Source organism: Candoia aspera, chromosome 14, assembly GCF_035149785.1.
Source record: "Candoia aspera isolate rCanAsp1 chromosome 14, rCanAsp1.hap2, whole genome shotgun sequence".
NCBI classification, from domain to species: domain Eukaryota; kingdom Metazoa; phylum Chordata; class Lepidosauria; order Squamata; family Boidae; genus Candoia; species Candoia aspera.
Genome location: NC_086166.1, coordinates 6,933,147 through 6,950,973, shown reverse-complemented (window position 1 = coordinate 6,950,973; position 17,827 = coordinate 6,933,147). Strand labels below are relative to the sequence as shown.

Below are 17,827 nucleotides of genomic sequence, written 5' to 3'. Positions count from 1 at the left end.
TCTGGGAATGATGGGAGATGCAGCCTGGAGCATCTCGGGATGATGGGAGAACACACTTTTTGCTACTTCATATGAAGCAGAGTTTCTTCCTCCTTCAACTGCCTGCTCTGACCCAACGCTTTTTCACACATGCAGCTGATCTTGGGGCCACCCGATCTGGATGCCAAAAATGCACCTGGCCGCCTTAGTTTGGAGCCAAGAGGTGTGGACATCTCTCCCTCTGTGCTGCCACCTAGCGGTGGGCACCGTTGCAGCCCAGGTGAGGCAGCCGCAGGGAATAAATTGGATGACCCCGTTGATTTTGCCCCCAACCTTTAAATCTGGATTAAAAATTCTAATTTCCCTCTCCGGCTTGATGCTGAGACTTTTTTCATCTTGCTGGTTGGTCCCTGTTGCATGAAAGTAATCTGGTTACATTTCGATTTGGGGAGCATTTTATTTATTTCGCAAACAATTTTGTTGGGGAGGGTTAAGCTGCTTTGAGATCTCTTTTTTAAAACGGGGTACAATTGTGTTAAAAATGAGAATAGGAAAATCCTTTGTATCTGAGGAAAGGGGCGGGGCTTTAAAGGGGGCAGGGCAGGCAGGCTTTCCTGTGCCTGTCCCAAAAGAAGTACAGGTAAGGTATGACAAATGCAACCTCACGCATACATGTAATGCAACACATGTTGGCCTAGAAGTAAGTTTAGGATAGGATTGTACACTCCCCTGATTTTAAATACAAAATTGCTAGCTATTTCTCATACACTTTATGCAGTGTTTCTCAATGTTGGCAGCTTTTGGATGTGTGGACCTCAACTCCCAGAATTCCCCAGCCAGCCATGCTGGGAGTTGAAGTCCACACATCCAAAAGCTGCCAACGTTGAGAAACACTGCCTTTGTGGATGGAGAATGTGACACTTGCCAAAGCTGATGCTGATAAAAAGCAAATGGCAGGCAACCATTCAGCTGGTACAGCCTTCCCACCACATATCCATCTGCTTGATTTCCTTGAAACTTGAAGCCAGCGCCTGTAGGAAGAGCCCTGCAAAGTATTTATTGATTTATTAAATTTATATGCCGCCCAACTCCCAGCAACTCTGGGCAATTTACAAAATACTTTTTTAAAAATCATTTAAAACAAGAAAACAACACAAAACAAAAAAAGAGCAAAGATGGCAGAGACAACCAAACCAGTGGGAATCTCGGGGGTGGGGGGACCTCCTTCCACAGGGCTACAGAGAAGGTGAGCTTCCAGGGTCCCAACAGATGGCATTGTTTAATTGAAGGAAACCAGAGCACGCCAACCCTGCCAGGTTGGATTGGTCAGGCAGATACTATAGGAGACAGGTGGATCTGCAAGTAACTGGACCGTATGCCATGTAGGGCTTTATAGGTAAGAACCAGCACCTTGAATCACACCTGGAAGCAAACAGGTAACCAGTACAGCTTGCGAAGCGGAGTTGTTACCTGGGCATACCAAGGCGTGACCATCACTGCCCTCCCTGCTGCATTCTGGACCAGTTGAAGTTTCTGGGTGGTCTTCAAGGGCAGCCCCATGAGGAGTGCATTGTGGTAGTCAAGCCAGTAGGTGCCCAGGACATGTATGACTGTCTGAAGGGCCTGCCAGATCCAGAAAAGGGCCCAAATGTCCAACTATTGCACTCGAACTTCCTTGTCCCACTGGGAGAAATATGCTCCCATTCGCAACCATCCCCGCAGATGGAGAAGTCGGCCAACTGCAACCTACAACCGGACGCTCTTGCCTGACTTGATGCTCCCCTTGATTTAGACTGGGACGCTCTAGCCCCTAACTCTCCCGTTAGAAAGCCCCAGGTAACCTTCGAACGTCCCTGGCTCGATGGTTCGGCGCTAGCGGGGAAGCGCGGGAGGGTCGCGCGGGGCAGGCTGGGAAGGCCGACAGCTTCCGCTTTCGTTTCCGGCGCCGCCATTTTGGGTTCCTTCCCGGGGAGGGTCGGCGGTTTGCGGCCTCGGCGGCGATGAAGCCCCTTCTGGTGCTGGCGCGGTGCCTCCCCGTGAGTCAATTCCGGCCGGCGGGCGGCGGCGAAACCGGGCAGCCGGCGGGGGCGGCGAGCTGAGATAGGCGGCGTCCCTTCCCGAGCGTGGAAGCGACCTTGACCGGGTCCTTTCAGCGAAGGGGGGCGGCCGGGCCGCTGCTGCTGCTGCTTCTCAGGGGCCGGTTGAGGGAGGCCAAAGGCCGCTTGGGGTGCCTGAGGCCGAGCCCTGGTTAGGCTCGCCTGGCTGGGACGCCCCTGCAGGGAGGTCTAGGGGTCGTCGGGCTCTGCCTGGGGGGAAAGGAGAAATCCCTGCACGTTGAAAGCTAGCAGGTCAGGGCGATGGGTGTATGGCCTTATCCAAAGGACGTATGACTTCTCTTGGGTGAAGAACTGTGCCCCAAGTTGGCTAGGACTCCGTTTATTTATTTATTTATCTATCCATCCATCCATCAGATTTATTACTGCCCATCTCACCCACAAGGAGGGACTCTGGGCGGTTCACAATAAAAACATTCAACCACAATATCATATACAATAATGTACGACAATATCAATGACATAAAAATATAAATATATTAAAATATAATAAAATCCAGATGGCTAAGATTTTCTCTCTATCCGCAAGCGAACAGGGCAATTCTCTGGAGCTAACCATCCTCAAGAAGAACTATTCTCTTTCCCACCCAGGCATGTTGACAGCCAGGTTTTTAATTTTTTTCGGAAGTCCAGGAGCGAGGGGACCTGCCTCGACTCCCAGGGGAGAATGTTCCAAAGGGCAGGTGCTGTTGCAGAGAAGGCATGCTTCCGCGATCCCGCCAGATGAAACTCTTTAACAGATGGGATCCATAGCATGCCCTCTCTTTTCTAACTCATATTTGATTGCTGTGCTATTTTATTTTTGTTCCAAAGGGCAGGTGCTGTTGCAGAGAAGGCATGCTTCCGCGATCCCGCCAGATGAAACTCTTTAACAGATGGGATCCATAGCATGCCCTCTCTTTTCTAACTCATATTTGATTGCTGTGCTATTTTATTTTTATCCCATTTGTTGTGTTCCTAAATGTTTTTATTGTGCTGCAAATGTTATCCTACGGTCATTACTTTTTTAAAAAATTGCATGGTTTTAAAAGCAGTTGCAGAGGGAGGCTGGGAAGGTAGAAAATAGGTAGACAGCCCAGCAGTGGATGGATGCAAAGGGGAGAAAATGTCAGGGGCTGTCTTAAGGAAAAGGGCCCTGCACGTGGAGTCTTGCTCTGGGAAATAATAAGGCAGGTATTAAAACGTTCACTTCCCAAGTGGGACAGTTTACTTATTTTTATTGGCCAGTGGCATCCTGCCTATGAAGGATTCGTTGAAGACGTGGAGATCTGTCTGCACATCATTAGAACATTGGAAGATTATCTTCAATAATGGTTTCTTACTGTCCTTTCTTGGAATAATCATGACATACATAGCAGTGCATAGTTCTGTGGAAAGTTCAGGAAGTAGCTGCTAAGTGGCATTTGAACAACTGGTGGCCATTTTTTCTCTACAATTGCATTCCCAAAGCTGTAAGCAAATTTGTAAAATCTGAGGAATGATACTGCTGAGGAAGCACCAGTCAGGAATTACCTCTTATTGGCAGTAAAGAGGACTATGCAGAGCACTGATGTATAGATATGCTTTTCTGCCCTAAAATGAGATCACAAGGCAGTTCAAAATATCTGAAGTCTTGTTAAATTTAAATAATGGATCATTAATGCAAACTGAAGTAAGAAAAATTTTTCTTCCTTTATAATAATAGCTTTGCTATTCTAAACGAATTGCACGTATGGTTTTTGAATAAGTTGTAAGGCTTTGTTTCTACCCAGTGAATAAGGCTTAATACAGTTGGGAGAAAAGAGTAGCACAGTTTATTCTTAGGGAGTCAGCGTTGCAATGTTTGCTGTTCTGTGCCATACTGAAATTCTAAATCAGATGATTTCTTATATGAGAATGGGTGTTTAAATCTCCCCATGTAGCTGCCCAGAGTCATTGTATGTGAGATGGGTGGTAGAGAAATTTGACAAATAAATAAATAAATTTGAGTTGAATATGTTTTACCAGGAAATTAAGCAAAACTGTTTTTGCTATGTGGACAGCCTACAACTTGGATGTTCTGGTGATTTATATATATTTCTTCAAAACTATATTGTGTTTATATTCTCTTAATAGAAAAGGTTTTATTCTGTCCATGCTGCGTCCAGAGTTAAAGCCTCTGCAGTACCAAAAGTGCAGCTACAACCCCAGGAACTTGAGGTCAGTCTGAACTTGAAAGAATGTGCTTTGCATTTTGACGTTTTGGTTAAAGTAAAGTCACACGAGTCTTACATGGACTGATTTCTCCTTTCCTAAATGCAGATCACAAAATTACCAAGCGGTTTGGTGATTGCCTCTCTGGAGAACTATTTGCCACTTTCTAGCATTGGTCTCTTCATAAAAGCAGGCAGTAGATATGAGACCTCCACTAATCTGGGAACTTCTCATCTGCTCCGTCTTGCTGCCAGCTTGGTAAAATGCCCTTTTTGATTTACTTTTAGAAAATACCTTTCACGTTATTAAGGTCTAATGTGCTAAACATGAATGGGAGGTTGGAGAATCAGTGAGGCAGCTCAGTAAAGTCCAGGTAGAATTTTGAAAGAACCTTTTTTTTTTTTTTTTTTGGTGTTAAAAAAGATGGTCAAAAGTAAAAAGGATATGGGATGGCGCAGTTAGCCAAATTGGTTGCCTGAGACGTTTACCAAATTCTCCTCAGTGGGTGGCCTCTAAGCCAGAACTGGAAGCCTTGAAGTGAAGTCAGCTAATGCTGTCTTATTATGTAGTAATTTGGAGATAAGTCTTGGCAATATGATGAATGCCTTCACGTAGCATACTGGATCATGGTAATTTCAGCATAATATGAATAAGCAACAATTATGGATTAATATAAGGTGCAAACCAAACTGATTTGTTTATTCGTTTAGTTGCTTCCGACTCATCATGACTTCATGGACCAGCCCACGCCAGAGCTTCCTGTCGGTAGTCAACACCCCCAGCTCCCCCAGGGATGAGTCCATCACCTCTAGAATATCATCCATCCATCTTGCCCTTGGTCAGCCCCTCTTCCTTTTGCCCTCCACTCTCCCTAGCATCAGCATCTTCTCCAGGGTGTCCTGTGTTCTCATGATGTGGCCAGAGTATTTCAGTTTTGCCTTTAATATCATTCCCTCAAGCGAGCAGTCTGGCTTTATTTCCTGGAGGATGGACTGGTTGGATCTTCTTGCAGTCCAAGGCACTCTCAGAATTTTCCTCCAACACCACGGTTCAAAAGCATCGATCTTCCTTCGCTCAGCCTTCCTTATGGTCCAGCTCTCGCAGCCATATGTTACTACGGGGAACACCATTGCTTTAACTATGCGGACCTCTGTTGTCAGTGTGAGGTCTCTGCTCTTAACTATTTTATCGAGATTTGTCATTGCTCTTCTCCCAAGGATTAAGTGTCTTCTGATTTCCTGACTGCAGTCAGCATCTGCAGTAATCTTCGCACCTAGAAATACAAGGTCTTTCACTGCTTCTACATTTTCTCCCTCTATTTGCCAGTTCAATCAAGCTGGTTGCCATAATCTTGCTTTTTTTGAGGTTTAGCTGCAAGCCAGCTTTTGCACTTCTTTCACCTTCATCATAAGGCTCCTCAGTTCCTCTTCGCTTTCAGCCATCAAAGTGGTATCATCTGCATATCTGAGATTGTTAAAGTTTCTTCCAGAGATTTTAACTCCAGCCTTGGATTCCTCAAGCCCAGCATGTCGCATGATGTGTTCTGCGTACAAGTTGAATAGGTAGGGTGAGAGTATACAGCCCTGCCGTACTCCTTTCCCAATCTTAAACCAGTCCGTTGTTCTGTGGTCTGTTCTTACTGTTGCTACTTGGTCGTTATACAGATTCTTCAGGAGGCATACAAGATGACTGGTATCCCCATACCACTAAGAACTTGCCACAATTTGTTCTAGTCCACACAGTCAAAGGCTTTAGAATAGCCAATAAAACAGAAATAGATGATTTCTGAAACTCCCTGGCTTTTTCCATTATCCAGCGGATATTGGCAATTTGGTCCCTAGTTCCTCTGCCTTTTCTAAACCCAGCTTGTACATCTGGCAATTCTTGCTCCCTGAATTGCTGAAGTCTACCTTGCAGGACCTTGAGCATTACCTTACTGGCATGCAAAATGAGTGCCACTGTTCGATAGTTTGAACATTCTTTAGTGTTTCCCTTTTTTGGTATGGGAATATAAGTTGATTTTTTCCAATCTGATGGCCATTCTTGTGTTTTCCAAATTTGCTGGCATATAGCATGCATTACCTTGACAGCATCATCCTGCAAGATTTTGAACAGTTCAGCTGGGATACCGTCGTCTCCTGCTGCCTTGTTATTAGCAATGCTTCTTAAGGCCCATTCAACCTCACTCTTCAGGATGTCTGGCTCTAGCTCACTGACCACACTGTCAAAGCTATCCCTGATATTATTATCCTTCCTATACAGGTCTTCTGTATATTCTTGCCACCTTTTCTTGATCTCTTCTTCTTCTGTTAGGTCCTTGCCATCTTTGTTTTTGATCATACCCATTTTTGCCTGGAATTTACCTCCAATGTTTCTAATTTTCTGGAAGAGGTCTCTTGTCCTTCCTATTCTATTGTTTTCTCCCACTTCCGCGCATTGCTTGTTTAAAAATAATTCCTTATCTCTTCTGGCTAACCTCTGGAATTTTGCATTTAATTGGGCATATCTCCCCCTATCACCGTTGCCTTTTGCTTTCCTTCTTTCTTGAGCTACTTCTAGTGTCTCAGCAGACAGCCATTTTGCCTTCTTGGTTTTCTCTTTCTTTGGGATGTATTTTGTTGCTGCCTCCTGAACAATGTTGCAAACTTCTGTCCATAGTTCTTCCGGGACCCTATCTACTAAGTCCAGTCCCTTAAATCGATTCTTCAGCTCCACTGCATATTCCTTAGGAATATTAGTGAGCTCATATCTAGCTGATCTGTGGGTCTTCCCTAATCTCTTTAGTCTGATCCTAAATTGTGCAAGAAGAAGTTCGTGATCTGAACTACAGTCAGCTCCAGGCCTTGTTTTTACCGACTGTACAGATGTCTGCCACCTTTGGCTGCAAAGGATGTAGTCAATCTGATTTCGGTGTTGTCCCTCTGGTGAAGTCCATGTATAAAGCCATCTCTTAGGTCGTTGGAACGGCAAGAATACTGGGGTGGGTTGCCATGACCTTCCCCCGGGATTGCATTTAGTCTGACCTCTCTGTCATGACCTTCCCGTCTTGGGTGGCCCTTCACGGTTTAGCTCATGGCATCATTGAGGTGCTCAAGCTCCAGCACCACGACAAGGTAACAACCAAACTGATACTATGAACCAAATATTCTAGGGCCATTTTTGCCATTGGAAGTCAGCTCTAAGTAATCTTAATACATTAATGATGTTATATGTTACAATTACCCAAGTTTGCCTTCCTTCATAGTTGGTGTTAATACTGTTGATAGATTCAGTTTTAATCAGTGAATTTATCTAATCTTTTATGTCACTCTTATAGTACTTTGTCATCGGTGGGAGAACAAGAGGCCCAGGGCAGTTTTCAGCAAAAGCTGTGACTCTCTAATAGAATCTGGTTCTGGTGGAGAGGATCTAAGCCTTTTGAATTTCCATAAAATATCGATCATTTTATTTGTTTGTTTGTTTGTTTTTATTTTATTTATTTTCTATCCTGCCTTTATTATTTTTATAAATAACTCAAGGTGGCGAACATACCCAATACTCCTTCCTCCTCCTATTTTCCCCACAACAACAACCCTGTGAGGTGCGTTGGGCTGAGAGAGAGGGACTGGCCCAAGGTCACCCAGCTGTATTCTCCTTACTTTGGTTCCCATTATCTTTCTCAGTCCTACCTATTGAAAGCTAAATAGTTCAGTGGTATGAGATTGATATGATGTGTCTGGTTATACAGGTATATGTCCTCGACTTATGGCCACAATCAGGACCGGAATTTCCATTGTAAGCCATTGCGGTCATAAGTTGAGTTACCACGTAACCAGACCCTAATTTTACAATCATTTTTACTATGGTCGTTAAGGGAATCCAGCTTCCCCAGTGAGTGTTTTTTGCCGGAAAGTGGCGAGAAATGTCACAAAACACGATCACGTGACCACGGGACGCTGCAACTGATCATAAATCCGAGCCGGTTGCCAAGTGCCCAAAATGCGTTCATGTGACTGTGGGGTGGTGGTGCGACGCTTGGAAGTGCTTTATGGGCTGTAAAGCACCCATTCCGAGGCCATCGAAATTTTGAACCATCATTAGACGAACGGTTGTAAGTCGAGGACTACCCGTAATGCACAATGGCGAAGGTACATTTCTTTATGAGATGGCTATGGCTGCACCCTGCCTTGATAGTTCCAACTCAAACTGTAAAACCTTTTTCCCATTCTTCCTTCAGACCACAAAAGGAGCTTCTTCCTTTAAGCTTGTCACTGGCATTGACGGTGTTGCAGCAAATCTCAGGTTTGTTACGGAAAGTTCACCTGTCTTTTGAAGAGTTTGGGGAAATAGATTCTCCCAAGTTGTTTGCTCACAGGGTGCTTCTTTTAATAACCAGGAAGTCATATATGTTTGAATTCTGCATTTTGCCAGATATGCAGACAAGGCATTTGAACAGTTCACAGCAGGACAGTGGAGGGCAGAGAAGTCTTTAAACCAGCAGGAAAAACTGGAGGCTTTTCATATTTTAATATTAAAATTGAGCCCATCTTAAAGAATCTTTGGATTTGCAGGGGTTTTTTAGTGATTTGTTTTGCATAAGTGTTTTCCCAAGTGTATTGGCAGGTAGAGCAATTATTTTAAGAGCAAAGAACTTTTGGTTTGATAATCCCGCCTTAACGATACTAGTGATGACAAAAAAAAAATATCTCGGTGTAGCCAATCCCGGATTTCAGATATTTCCAAAATATTTTCCATTCTGGAAGATGTACATTTTTGTTCTTTCTTTTTTTAGTGTGACTGCTACCAGAGAGAACATGGTTTATTCTGTTGAATGTCTGCGTGATTACATGTAAGCATCTAGACGTGTAACAAATCCATTCTCCATTCAGTGAGCATTCTTGTTGATGAAATTGTGGAACGTTTTGTGCTAGTAGTTTTTCCATTAAAAGTCTTTTTAAATACATCTTAGTTTTCTTTGCTTTCTTTATTCAGTGATACCGTGCTGGAGTATTTAATAAATGTCACTACTGCTCCAGAATTCAGGCCCTGGGAAGTATCTGAACTCAGAACCCGTTTAAGAACTGACAAGGAAATTGCCTTTCACATCCCCCAAGTCTGTAAGTGATTTTTAAGCTGGATGGCTATAGTATTAGTTCTTTAAAATGGGTGGGGAAACTTTTCTGCTACAACTATGTTTCTTCAGAAATTATTTGCTGCATGCTAGAAGTGGGTGAGTCCACCCCTTCCATTCCTCCAATTCCATTCTTCCATTTTCCTCGTATCCCCTGCTCTTTTAGACTGACAGAGGAAATTGCAGATGCAAAACATGAGACTGACTGACTGACTGTTTTTAGATTTAGGCCACAGGCTGTTGCCAATTCCCATTTTTAAAAAATCTGCATTAGCTGCTCTGTGTGTGTTTGTCACAACAGCGTTCTGAAGATGTTTTGAAAGTGACCGGCGAAGTCTAGGTTCAAAACTATTGTGCTCTCTGTGAGTGTAACTGCTTTCAATTAACAATTCTCATCCCTTGCTGTGATAAAGGGACTTGAGTATGGGTAGTCCTCAGTTACTGACTGCCTCATTCAGCGACTATTTGAAGTTACGACAGTGCTAAAAAAAACTTTACAACCAATGCCTGCATTTACGACCTTTGCAGTGTCCCTCAGTCACGTGATCGCCATTGCAATCAGTACACGTCCTGTGCCTGACCCGTGGCTTTTCTTTCCCCTTGCAGAGTGGAGAGATTGGAGAGGAAGGGATCACAAGAGAGCGAGCAGGCACACAATGGGGAATACACTAAGCTGTTTATTATTATTATTATTATTACTATTATTACTATTATTAATCAAATTTATCGCCGCCCATCTCCCAAAAGGGCCTCTGGGCGGTTTACAATAAAACATAAGAAAAAAATAAAACTGTAAAATACTATAATACATAATAAAATAAATATGATAAAAACCCCAATGGCTGGAAGTTCTCTGTGATTTGCAAGCAGAGCAGGGTCCTTCTAAGAAACTAACCATCCCCAGGAATGACTACTCTCTCTCCCGCCCCAGGCGTGATAACAGAACCAGGTCTTTAGTTGTTTCCTAAAGTCCAGGAGGGAGGGAGCCAATCTCACTTCCGGGGGAAGGATGTTCCAAAGGGCAGGGGCTGCTGCAGAGAAGGCCCGCCTCCTGGACCCCACCAGATGGAATTCTCTTACAGACGGGGTCTGTAGCATGCCCTCTCTGCGTGACCGGGAGGGACGGGTTGATGTGATGGGGAGGAGACGGTCCCTTAGGTAACCTGGACCCGTGTTTGTGTAGTGTGCTCTGGGCTGCCAGGGCCACTGCATTCCTTTCGATGTGTATTCCCCATTGCGTGCCTACTTACTCGCTTGTAATCCCTTCTTCTCCAATGAATGTAAATACAAACAATTCCCTTCTTGCTAATTATCCCAGCTCCGGGGTGAGCATTCCAAAGGGTGGGGGAGTGGGGAAAAGGAAAGCACAGTCACAGTCACATGATTTCCCACATAGCAAGCACTTCGCTTAATGGTCGCTGCCAGTCCCGATTGTGGTTGCTAAACGAGGACTACCTGTGAGTAATTCTTTATGTTCAGTGGCATTTCAGAAATGTTTTTATTAATGTGAAAGTCTGCTTTTCAAATGGATCATATTTTTGGTGGCTCAAGTGAGCCTGAAGGATAGCTTAGCTAATTCCACAAAATAGCTCTAATTTCCAGCCAATATCTGTGGTTTATGCCTTTGCTAGTTGGTTAAGCACTTTGGAGTATTTATTTCTACTTTTTTATATATATTAAAAAAAATCTTGTCAATGGGGCTTCACTTCTGAGTTGAGGAAAAACGGTACATGCAGGCGATGGGACTTTTGTTCCTGTAGAATGCAGCTTGGGTGCAGATTTTGTTCATTTTATTTGTTACATTTATATAGCCGCTCATCTCACACTTGCGCACACAATTAAAATAACCAAAAAACAATTCCTTTGACTTGTTTTGTAGTCAATTCAAGTGTTCCCTTCCATTTTGCTTAGGTGTTCTGGAGAATTTGCACGCAGCAGCTTACCGAAATGCCCTTGCCAATTCTTTATATTGTCCGGACTTCATGATTGAGAAGATTACATCAGAACAGGCAAGAATCTGAATGGTACTTTTACAGTGGTAATGTATGGAGAACCTCTGCTTTGGTCATCAGTAGGCTTGGGTAGGGCAGGGCTTCATATCATGCAGGATTGGTTTGTAGAATTCGCTGCCCTAAGATGTAATGATGAGTATCAGTTTAGTAGTCTTTAAAAGGGATTAGATGAGACAGCAAAGTATGGGCCTATGAATGCAAGAAGTTGTGACTGCCTTATTCTGCCTTTACTATCCAAGACAGTAACTGGGGGCCCCGGCTGTAGAAGGGAGTTCTTGCATTCTGCTTGTGGACTTCCAGGGGGCATCTTTTTAGCTGCTGTATGGTAGACAAGTGGCCCTTTGAAGTGACCCAGAAGGATTCCTCTTATCCTCTCATTTTAGTTTCACATCAGCTCTTTTGAAGGGTTTACCTCTGTCTTTATCACAGTTGCACCAGTACGTCCAGAACAACTTCACAAGTGCCCGAATGGCCTTGGTTGGGCTCGGTATGTAATCTGCCATTTGTGTTTTATGCCGTGCTGTATTCCTTTAAAGACAACTCTCTAACCTCTAAAATTGGGTGTTCCTTCTGACCCAGGTGTTGTCTTGCAGGTGTCAGCCATGCCGACCTAAAACAGGTCGGAGAACAGTTTCTTAACATTCGCAGTGGGGCTGGCTTAGCTGGCGAAAAGGCCAAATATCGTGGAGGTAAGCTGCAATCTTCTACCCTGGCTCTTCCAGTGCTGTTTTTCAGCGCTCTTAGATTGCTGGGCATGCTTGTCGAACCCTCAGACCTTTTATTATGGAACTACCATCTTTAGCGTTGTCTTACTGCAAACACAGGTGTGGCTTTTGAAAGATAAAAATGCTATTAACCCGCTATTAGCTATTCATCCTGTTCCGCCAAGAAATCCATAATCTTTCACAAGAATATAGGAAGCATTGAGTCAGTGCGTTGGACCATTCAGCCCAGGGGTGCTCCTGAATGAAGCACGGCTTTCTTCAGCCCCTAATAGCCTCCCAACACGTGGCCTGGGGCTGGCCAGAGCCATATCCCAAAATATCCGGAGGGGGCTACATTGCTTACCCAGGACTGGGTTTCTGTCACGGTTCCTGTTCCCATGTTCCTGAAACATTGCAACGAGTTCCCCTGCCACGCTGGTGCTGACACGTGTTGTTGTCCAGGAGGGGGCTGCTACTGCTCCTTGGTGCCAGGCAGCGAGCTGCATGATGCAAGTCGGGAGGAGTGCACCTTTGGGCTATCTTAACTGGTCAAGGACGTTACCCGAAGACTGCCAGCAACCGTTACAAACACCTGCAGGGGGATGGAATTGTACTGACTCTGCGGGGAGGGACTTGAGATTGCTTGTAGGTTAATTGGGAGAAATCCTGCGCTTTTGGTATTCTCAGGTTTGCCTGTGATCCTGCATACTATTCATCATTAAATCAGATTTCCATAGAAGTCCTGTGTGAGTCTGATTGTTGTTTTGGATAGGCAGTCATTGCAGTTTCTCTCATTACTATGTGATTCTTCATTGGATCCAGGTTGGCAAAACAGGCATTCTAACACTGGATTACGTTGCTTTTCCCCAATAATTCTCATTCTAATCCAATAAGATGCATTAAGATGGGTATATATGACTGGCCCTTGGTGAACATCATGGATGAATAAGACTTTGATCCCAGTTGTTAAGTCCAGCACTCAAACCACTCTATCACGTTGCTGCACGGATCCTAATTGGCTTCCCATTCTAACTTTTCCAATTGCATTCCAGGGAAAAGTTTTTTTAAAAAAAATCTTCTTGATGTTTCTGGTTAGATTTCCCTTAAGTATTGTTTGTTGATCTGCACAACTCCAGGGGAAATGCTGAATGCATATTTTAGGTGAACACCTGTCTGTAAGGGATGATGATCTAGCAAGTATTTTCTACGATCAGAGAGTTTTCTGGGACGTTTCCTAGGATGCATAGAGATGGAGGGCTTTGGTGAAAAAAGTGAGTGACAATACTGAGCAATCAGTATTCGGATTCTTGGCATACTTCGTCTAGGCTAATTTATCCTCTTTTTTGCCTTGTACTAAGGTGAAGTCCGAGAACAGCACATTGATAACTTCGTCCACGCTGTTGTAGTAGCGGAAGGAGCTGCTGTTGGGAGTGCGGAAGTGAATGCATTTAGCGTCCTTCAGAATATCCTTGGGGCAGGGCCTCTCATTAAGAGAGGAAGCAGGATTACCAGCAAATTTGTCCAGGAGATTGCGAAGACAACTTCCCTACCATTTGATGTAAGCATTTAAACTTCTCTTATTTCTTTTTTTATCAAGGCGAAAAAGCAGAGCTTTTTAAAATATATATATTTGGTAAGAATTGTGTGTGAAATCCTTGTCTTTATAATATTTGGCAGGAGTGTGTGTGGCAAAATAACTCAGGAGCATTTCTTGTACTACAAGTAGTCCTCATTTAGGTTGAGCAACCACAATTAGGACTGTCAACTTGGTCGTTAAACAAAACGGTCGCTAAGGGAAACCAAGGCCATGCTTATGATCTTACTTCAGCTTCCTTTTGATTTACAGACCTGTGAAGGTTGTAAATGTGAGGATTGGCCGCAGTTACCTTTCGTCACCGTTGTAACTGTGAACGGTTGCTAAACAAGGACTACCTGTCGTCTCTTTTTAACTAATATAGATCTGTGCCTGTAATGGAGGTTCTCCACTGATTGTGCCCTCGGTTCATGCCAGAGATGAAGCATTTGAGCTTCCTAACAGTGAGAACAGTTCCTGTCATGAGTGAGGATGGCCAGCAGGGGGCTCCCCTCCAGCCTGTCAAGCGCATGCGTAGCACTGAGGAATTGGTCAGCCATTCCAAGAGACACAGATCGGGCCCGCCTTAACCCTTGGGGGTTATATGTCTGGGTTTTCCCACGCTTCTTCAGTTTGTTAGGATTCCTGTTAAGTACTAGCAATAAACACTAGAGACCAGTTCCTTGTCTCAGTGTGTTTCCTGGTTGTTAGGACAGTTCCACAGTGGAACCATCGCCCCAAAAGATGGTGGCCCCTCTGCACTCGGGGTGTTCAGGCAGAAGCTAGCAGCCAATGTTTACTGCACTTAATGGGATGTTGGGCTTGGCGGCAAAAGGCCCCTTTCAGCCCTTGAATCCTGTGGTCAGATTAACGATGAACTTCCATTCATTGATCATCAGTTTTTAAAAGATTTTCTTAACGGAATCATTTTGAAGACCCCTTCCAATCCCTCAGGTGGCAAGTGCCATTTAGAAGAAGAATTCCTCCTTTTCTCCTACAGGAAAAGTTGCCCTTCTAAGATCCTTGCGAACAGTTAGTGCATCAACTAAATGAAATGTGTTTTTTTCTTTCAGAACTATTTTTGGTACGATTGCTCGACTAAAGTATATAAAATTGATTCGCTTAGGTTTCATTAAGTGGGAATCCTAGTCTGTAAGCAGATGCTTAAATTTCAGTTCATCTTAACTCCCAGCAGTTTGCAGGATTAAAAATAAGTTATACTGAAGGAAAAAAACATTCTGGAATATGGTAACTGAAAGCCTTATATTGCAGGTAACGGCATTTAATGTGAATTACACCGATTCTGGGCTTTTTGGCATATACACCGTATCTCAAGCCTCAGTCACTGGGGAGGTAAGATATCAGTGCTGATGTCGTTCTAGTTCACCTTGAGGCCTATGGGCTGCTTGCACTCCCAAGTACATTCTTAGGGTGGGTGTGCCAAAATTTGTAACTCTTTTGGGAAGGATTTTAAAGGGAAAAATGGATGTCTTTGAGGGTGGTGTACTTCCAGCTACTGCAGCCAAAAGTGAAATATTTTGTAACTATTGTGTCAAGGTAATCAAAGCTGCTTTGAATCAGATGAAGGCGGTTTCCCAGGGTGGAGTGACTGATGAAGAAGTCTCAAGAGCCAAGTAAGTTTTCTTTTGCGATACGGTGACTTGTTCACTGTTCGAAAAGGCTGTGGCTCCTTCTCCTTTCTGTAAAATATTCTTGCCTTTCAGGTATGGCTATGTGTAATATAACTCTTTGTGTCTGTTAAAGCTTGATTAAGCTAGAGTAAAAAATTCACAACTTTATCTGTGAAACTTGCTAATCATCCAGAATGAACAATCAAGTGGTATTCAAAAGCAAGACTGTAATTCAGAGATAGAGCACATGCTTTGAATACAAAAATTTCCTGGTATCTCAAGGGCATTGTCTGCTAAGTCAGGCCAGAGAATACTGAGGTAAGTGGTCAAGCAGCTAGTGTTTGTAATCAGTTGAATATTTAAAAAAAACAGTAAAAACACTGTTACGTAAAATTTGTTTATTCCGAAGTTGTTTTTACATGATTTTATAAAGAACATGATTATGGTATTTTTATCTTGGAGATATTTTATTGAAACTTGTTTTTGTTCCCAGTTGTATAAGTGAAACGTCTCAGGTGACTTTCATGTTGCCTTCCTTAGAGAATCTCCTTAATTCCACACTGACAGCCATTTTAACATAACCTGCACCCTTTGATTCAACTGCAATGTAAAATAAACGCTTGTCAAAAGCAAAGTGACAGTAATTGTAAATGTATTCAGTTTTATCCTTTTCACACATTTTATCTCTTTTCTTTCAGTATCCATTTCACAATCAGTTAATCTAGCATTGTACCATAATTTTGAAAATGTCAGCTTTGTAGGGGGAATGCATCATAAAAAGCTTACAAATCAAACCGGGTCATAAAATTTGCATGCCACGTGTGGCATCAGGTTCAGCGTATCTGAAAATCCAGCACTCTGGAGTCCTTGGTGGTCTCTGAGCTTGGTTGTTTGTTTGCAGATGCTTCGTTGCCTGACCAGGCAACATCTGCAGATGTTGAAGATCTTCAAGATGTGGCCTAGTCAGGCAACGAAATGTCTGCAAGCCAACAACCAAGGTCAGAGAGCACCAAGGACTCCACCGGTCAGCCCTGAGCTACAGAGATTCTCTTCTATTAATCTAGCACTCTGCTTGACTTGCTAATGAAGACACTGGGTGTTCTCTGAACCCTGAAGGGAGGAAACTGCCTGGGAGCAATTTAGGCCTGTAGAGAGAATGGGTGGACCGTGGGCTGTACCACTTTGGTGGGTAAGGGTACTCCCCTTTCTGGAAGCAGCCATATTTCATCACTTGTAGAAATCAATAGGAGTTTTGTCATTTTTCTGTGGAAAGTGTCCTAACCCTAACTCTAAAATACAATAGCTTGACATGGTAGAGCTGTGAGCAGGCTGTGGTACTTAACCTTCTCTCCCCGACTCATTGACAGGCAGCAACTGAAGGCAGCTTTTTTTATGTCTGTGGAGTCTTCAGAAGGCTTGCTGAATGAAATCGGCAGCCAGGCATTAGCATCTGGGACGTATACATCACCAGCCACTGTGGCTGAACAGATCGATTCAGTGACCACTGCAGATGTGGTGAACGTAAGTAACGTGCCGGTCAGTTATGATAATAAGATCAGAAACCAAATTAAGCAGAAGTTCATCTCTGCATTTAGTAGGCAGGAATGGGGGGAACTCCTGTGGTCTTAAGAGAGTTAATGATTTGCTTCATGACAGGGTCAACAGTCCTCTTAACCATGACTGAGTCCTGAACCACAGGCTCTCCTGTCTTCAGTGCTGAGTGTTTACAGCGGTGTTTCTCAACCTTGGCAACTTTAAGACGCGTGGACTTCAAGTTGAAGTCCACGCGTCTTAAAGTTGCCAAGGTTGAGAAATACAGGTTTACAGGGACAGGGCTTGCTCTGAGATTCCATAATGCCAACTGCAGCTATATTAGGCAAGTGCCTATTGTTAATTTGCAAACTCCAAAGTAAACATGTTCTGTTTGCTCACACTGTGGATAATACTTTGGGATTGGGCATCTGCTGCATTCATGTCTAGTTTTCATCCATGTTGATTGTCTTTGGAGGCCTGGATTTGATAGAAAAGTGGAGATAGAAATAAGTTAGCATCAGTTTGATTTTCTGTCAGAAAGATTGCTGCTTTTAGAAGAGACTTTGAACTTAAAGGAGTGTATTTAAAAAATAAAAAACGGGCTTTGCCAATTGTCAAGTATGCTTACCAACCAAACTTTCTGCTTTATTTTTCAGGCTGCAAAGAAGTTCGTTAGTGGGAAGAAGTCGGTAACAGCTAGGGGAAACTTGGCAAATACCCCTTTTGCTGATGAGTTGTAGGAAGTAAAACATAGGGTACGGCTTTACGGTGAATTCCAAAGCCACTGTGTTGATGGTTCTTCCTTGTGCTTTGGCTTTATAGATTTCCATGTCCATTTGCATAACACCAAATAAAGTGCAGAACTCCTACAACAACAGGATTGCATTTTGTGTTCAAATACTAGACTGCAGAAGTTGTCAGCTTTGATTGGACCAGCTTATAAGACTCGTATGTGAATAGATTAACTAAGGAAGTGAGTCCTAGCGTAAGCTGTATAAA

At 43.5% G+C, this 17,827-nt stretch overlaps 1 protein-coding gene across 1 annotated transcript; it reads left to right on the top strand.

The window, feature by feature from the left end:
• The first annotated feature begins 1,898 nt into the window (after positions 1 to 1,898).
• LOC134505504 (cytochrome b-c1 complex subunit 2, mitochondrial) lies at positions 1,899 to 17,805 on the top strand. The gene is made up of 14 exons (XM_063315234.1): positions 1,899 to 2,015; positions 4,188 to 4,271; positions 4,374 to 4,523; positions 8,482 to 8,546; positions 9,037 to 9,093; positions 9,237 to 9,361; positions 11,287 to 11,384; positions 11,817 to 11,874; positions 11,981 to 12,076; positions 13,450 to 13,649; positions 14,937 to 15,017; positions 15,222 to 15,298; positions 16,663 to 16,816; positions 17,485 to 17,805. The coding sequence occupies exons 1-14, from the start codon at positions 1,980 to 1,982 to the stop codon at positions 17,566 to 17,568; spliced, it is 1,365 nt and encodes a 454-aa protein (XP_063171304.1). The 5' UTR covers positions 1,899 to 1,979; the 3' UTR covers positions 17,569 to 17,805.
• Positions 17,806 to 17,827: the final 22 nt, after the last annotated feature.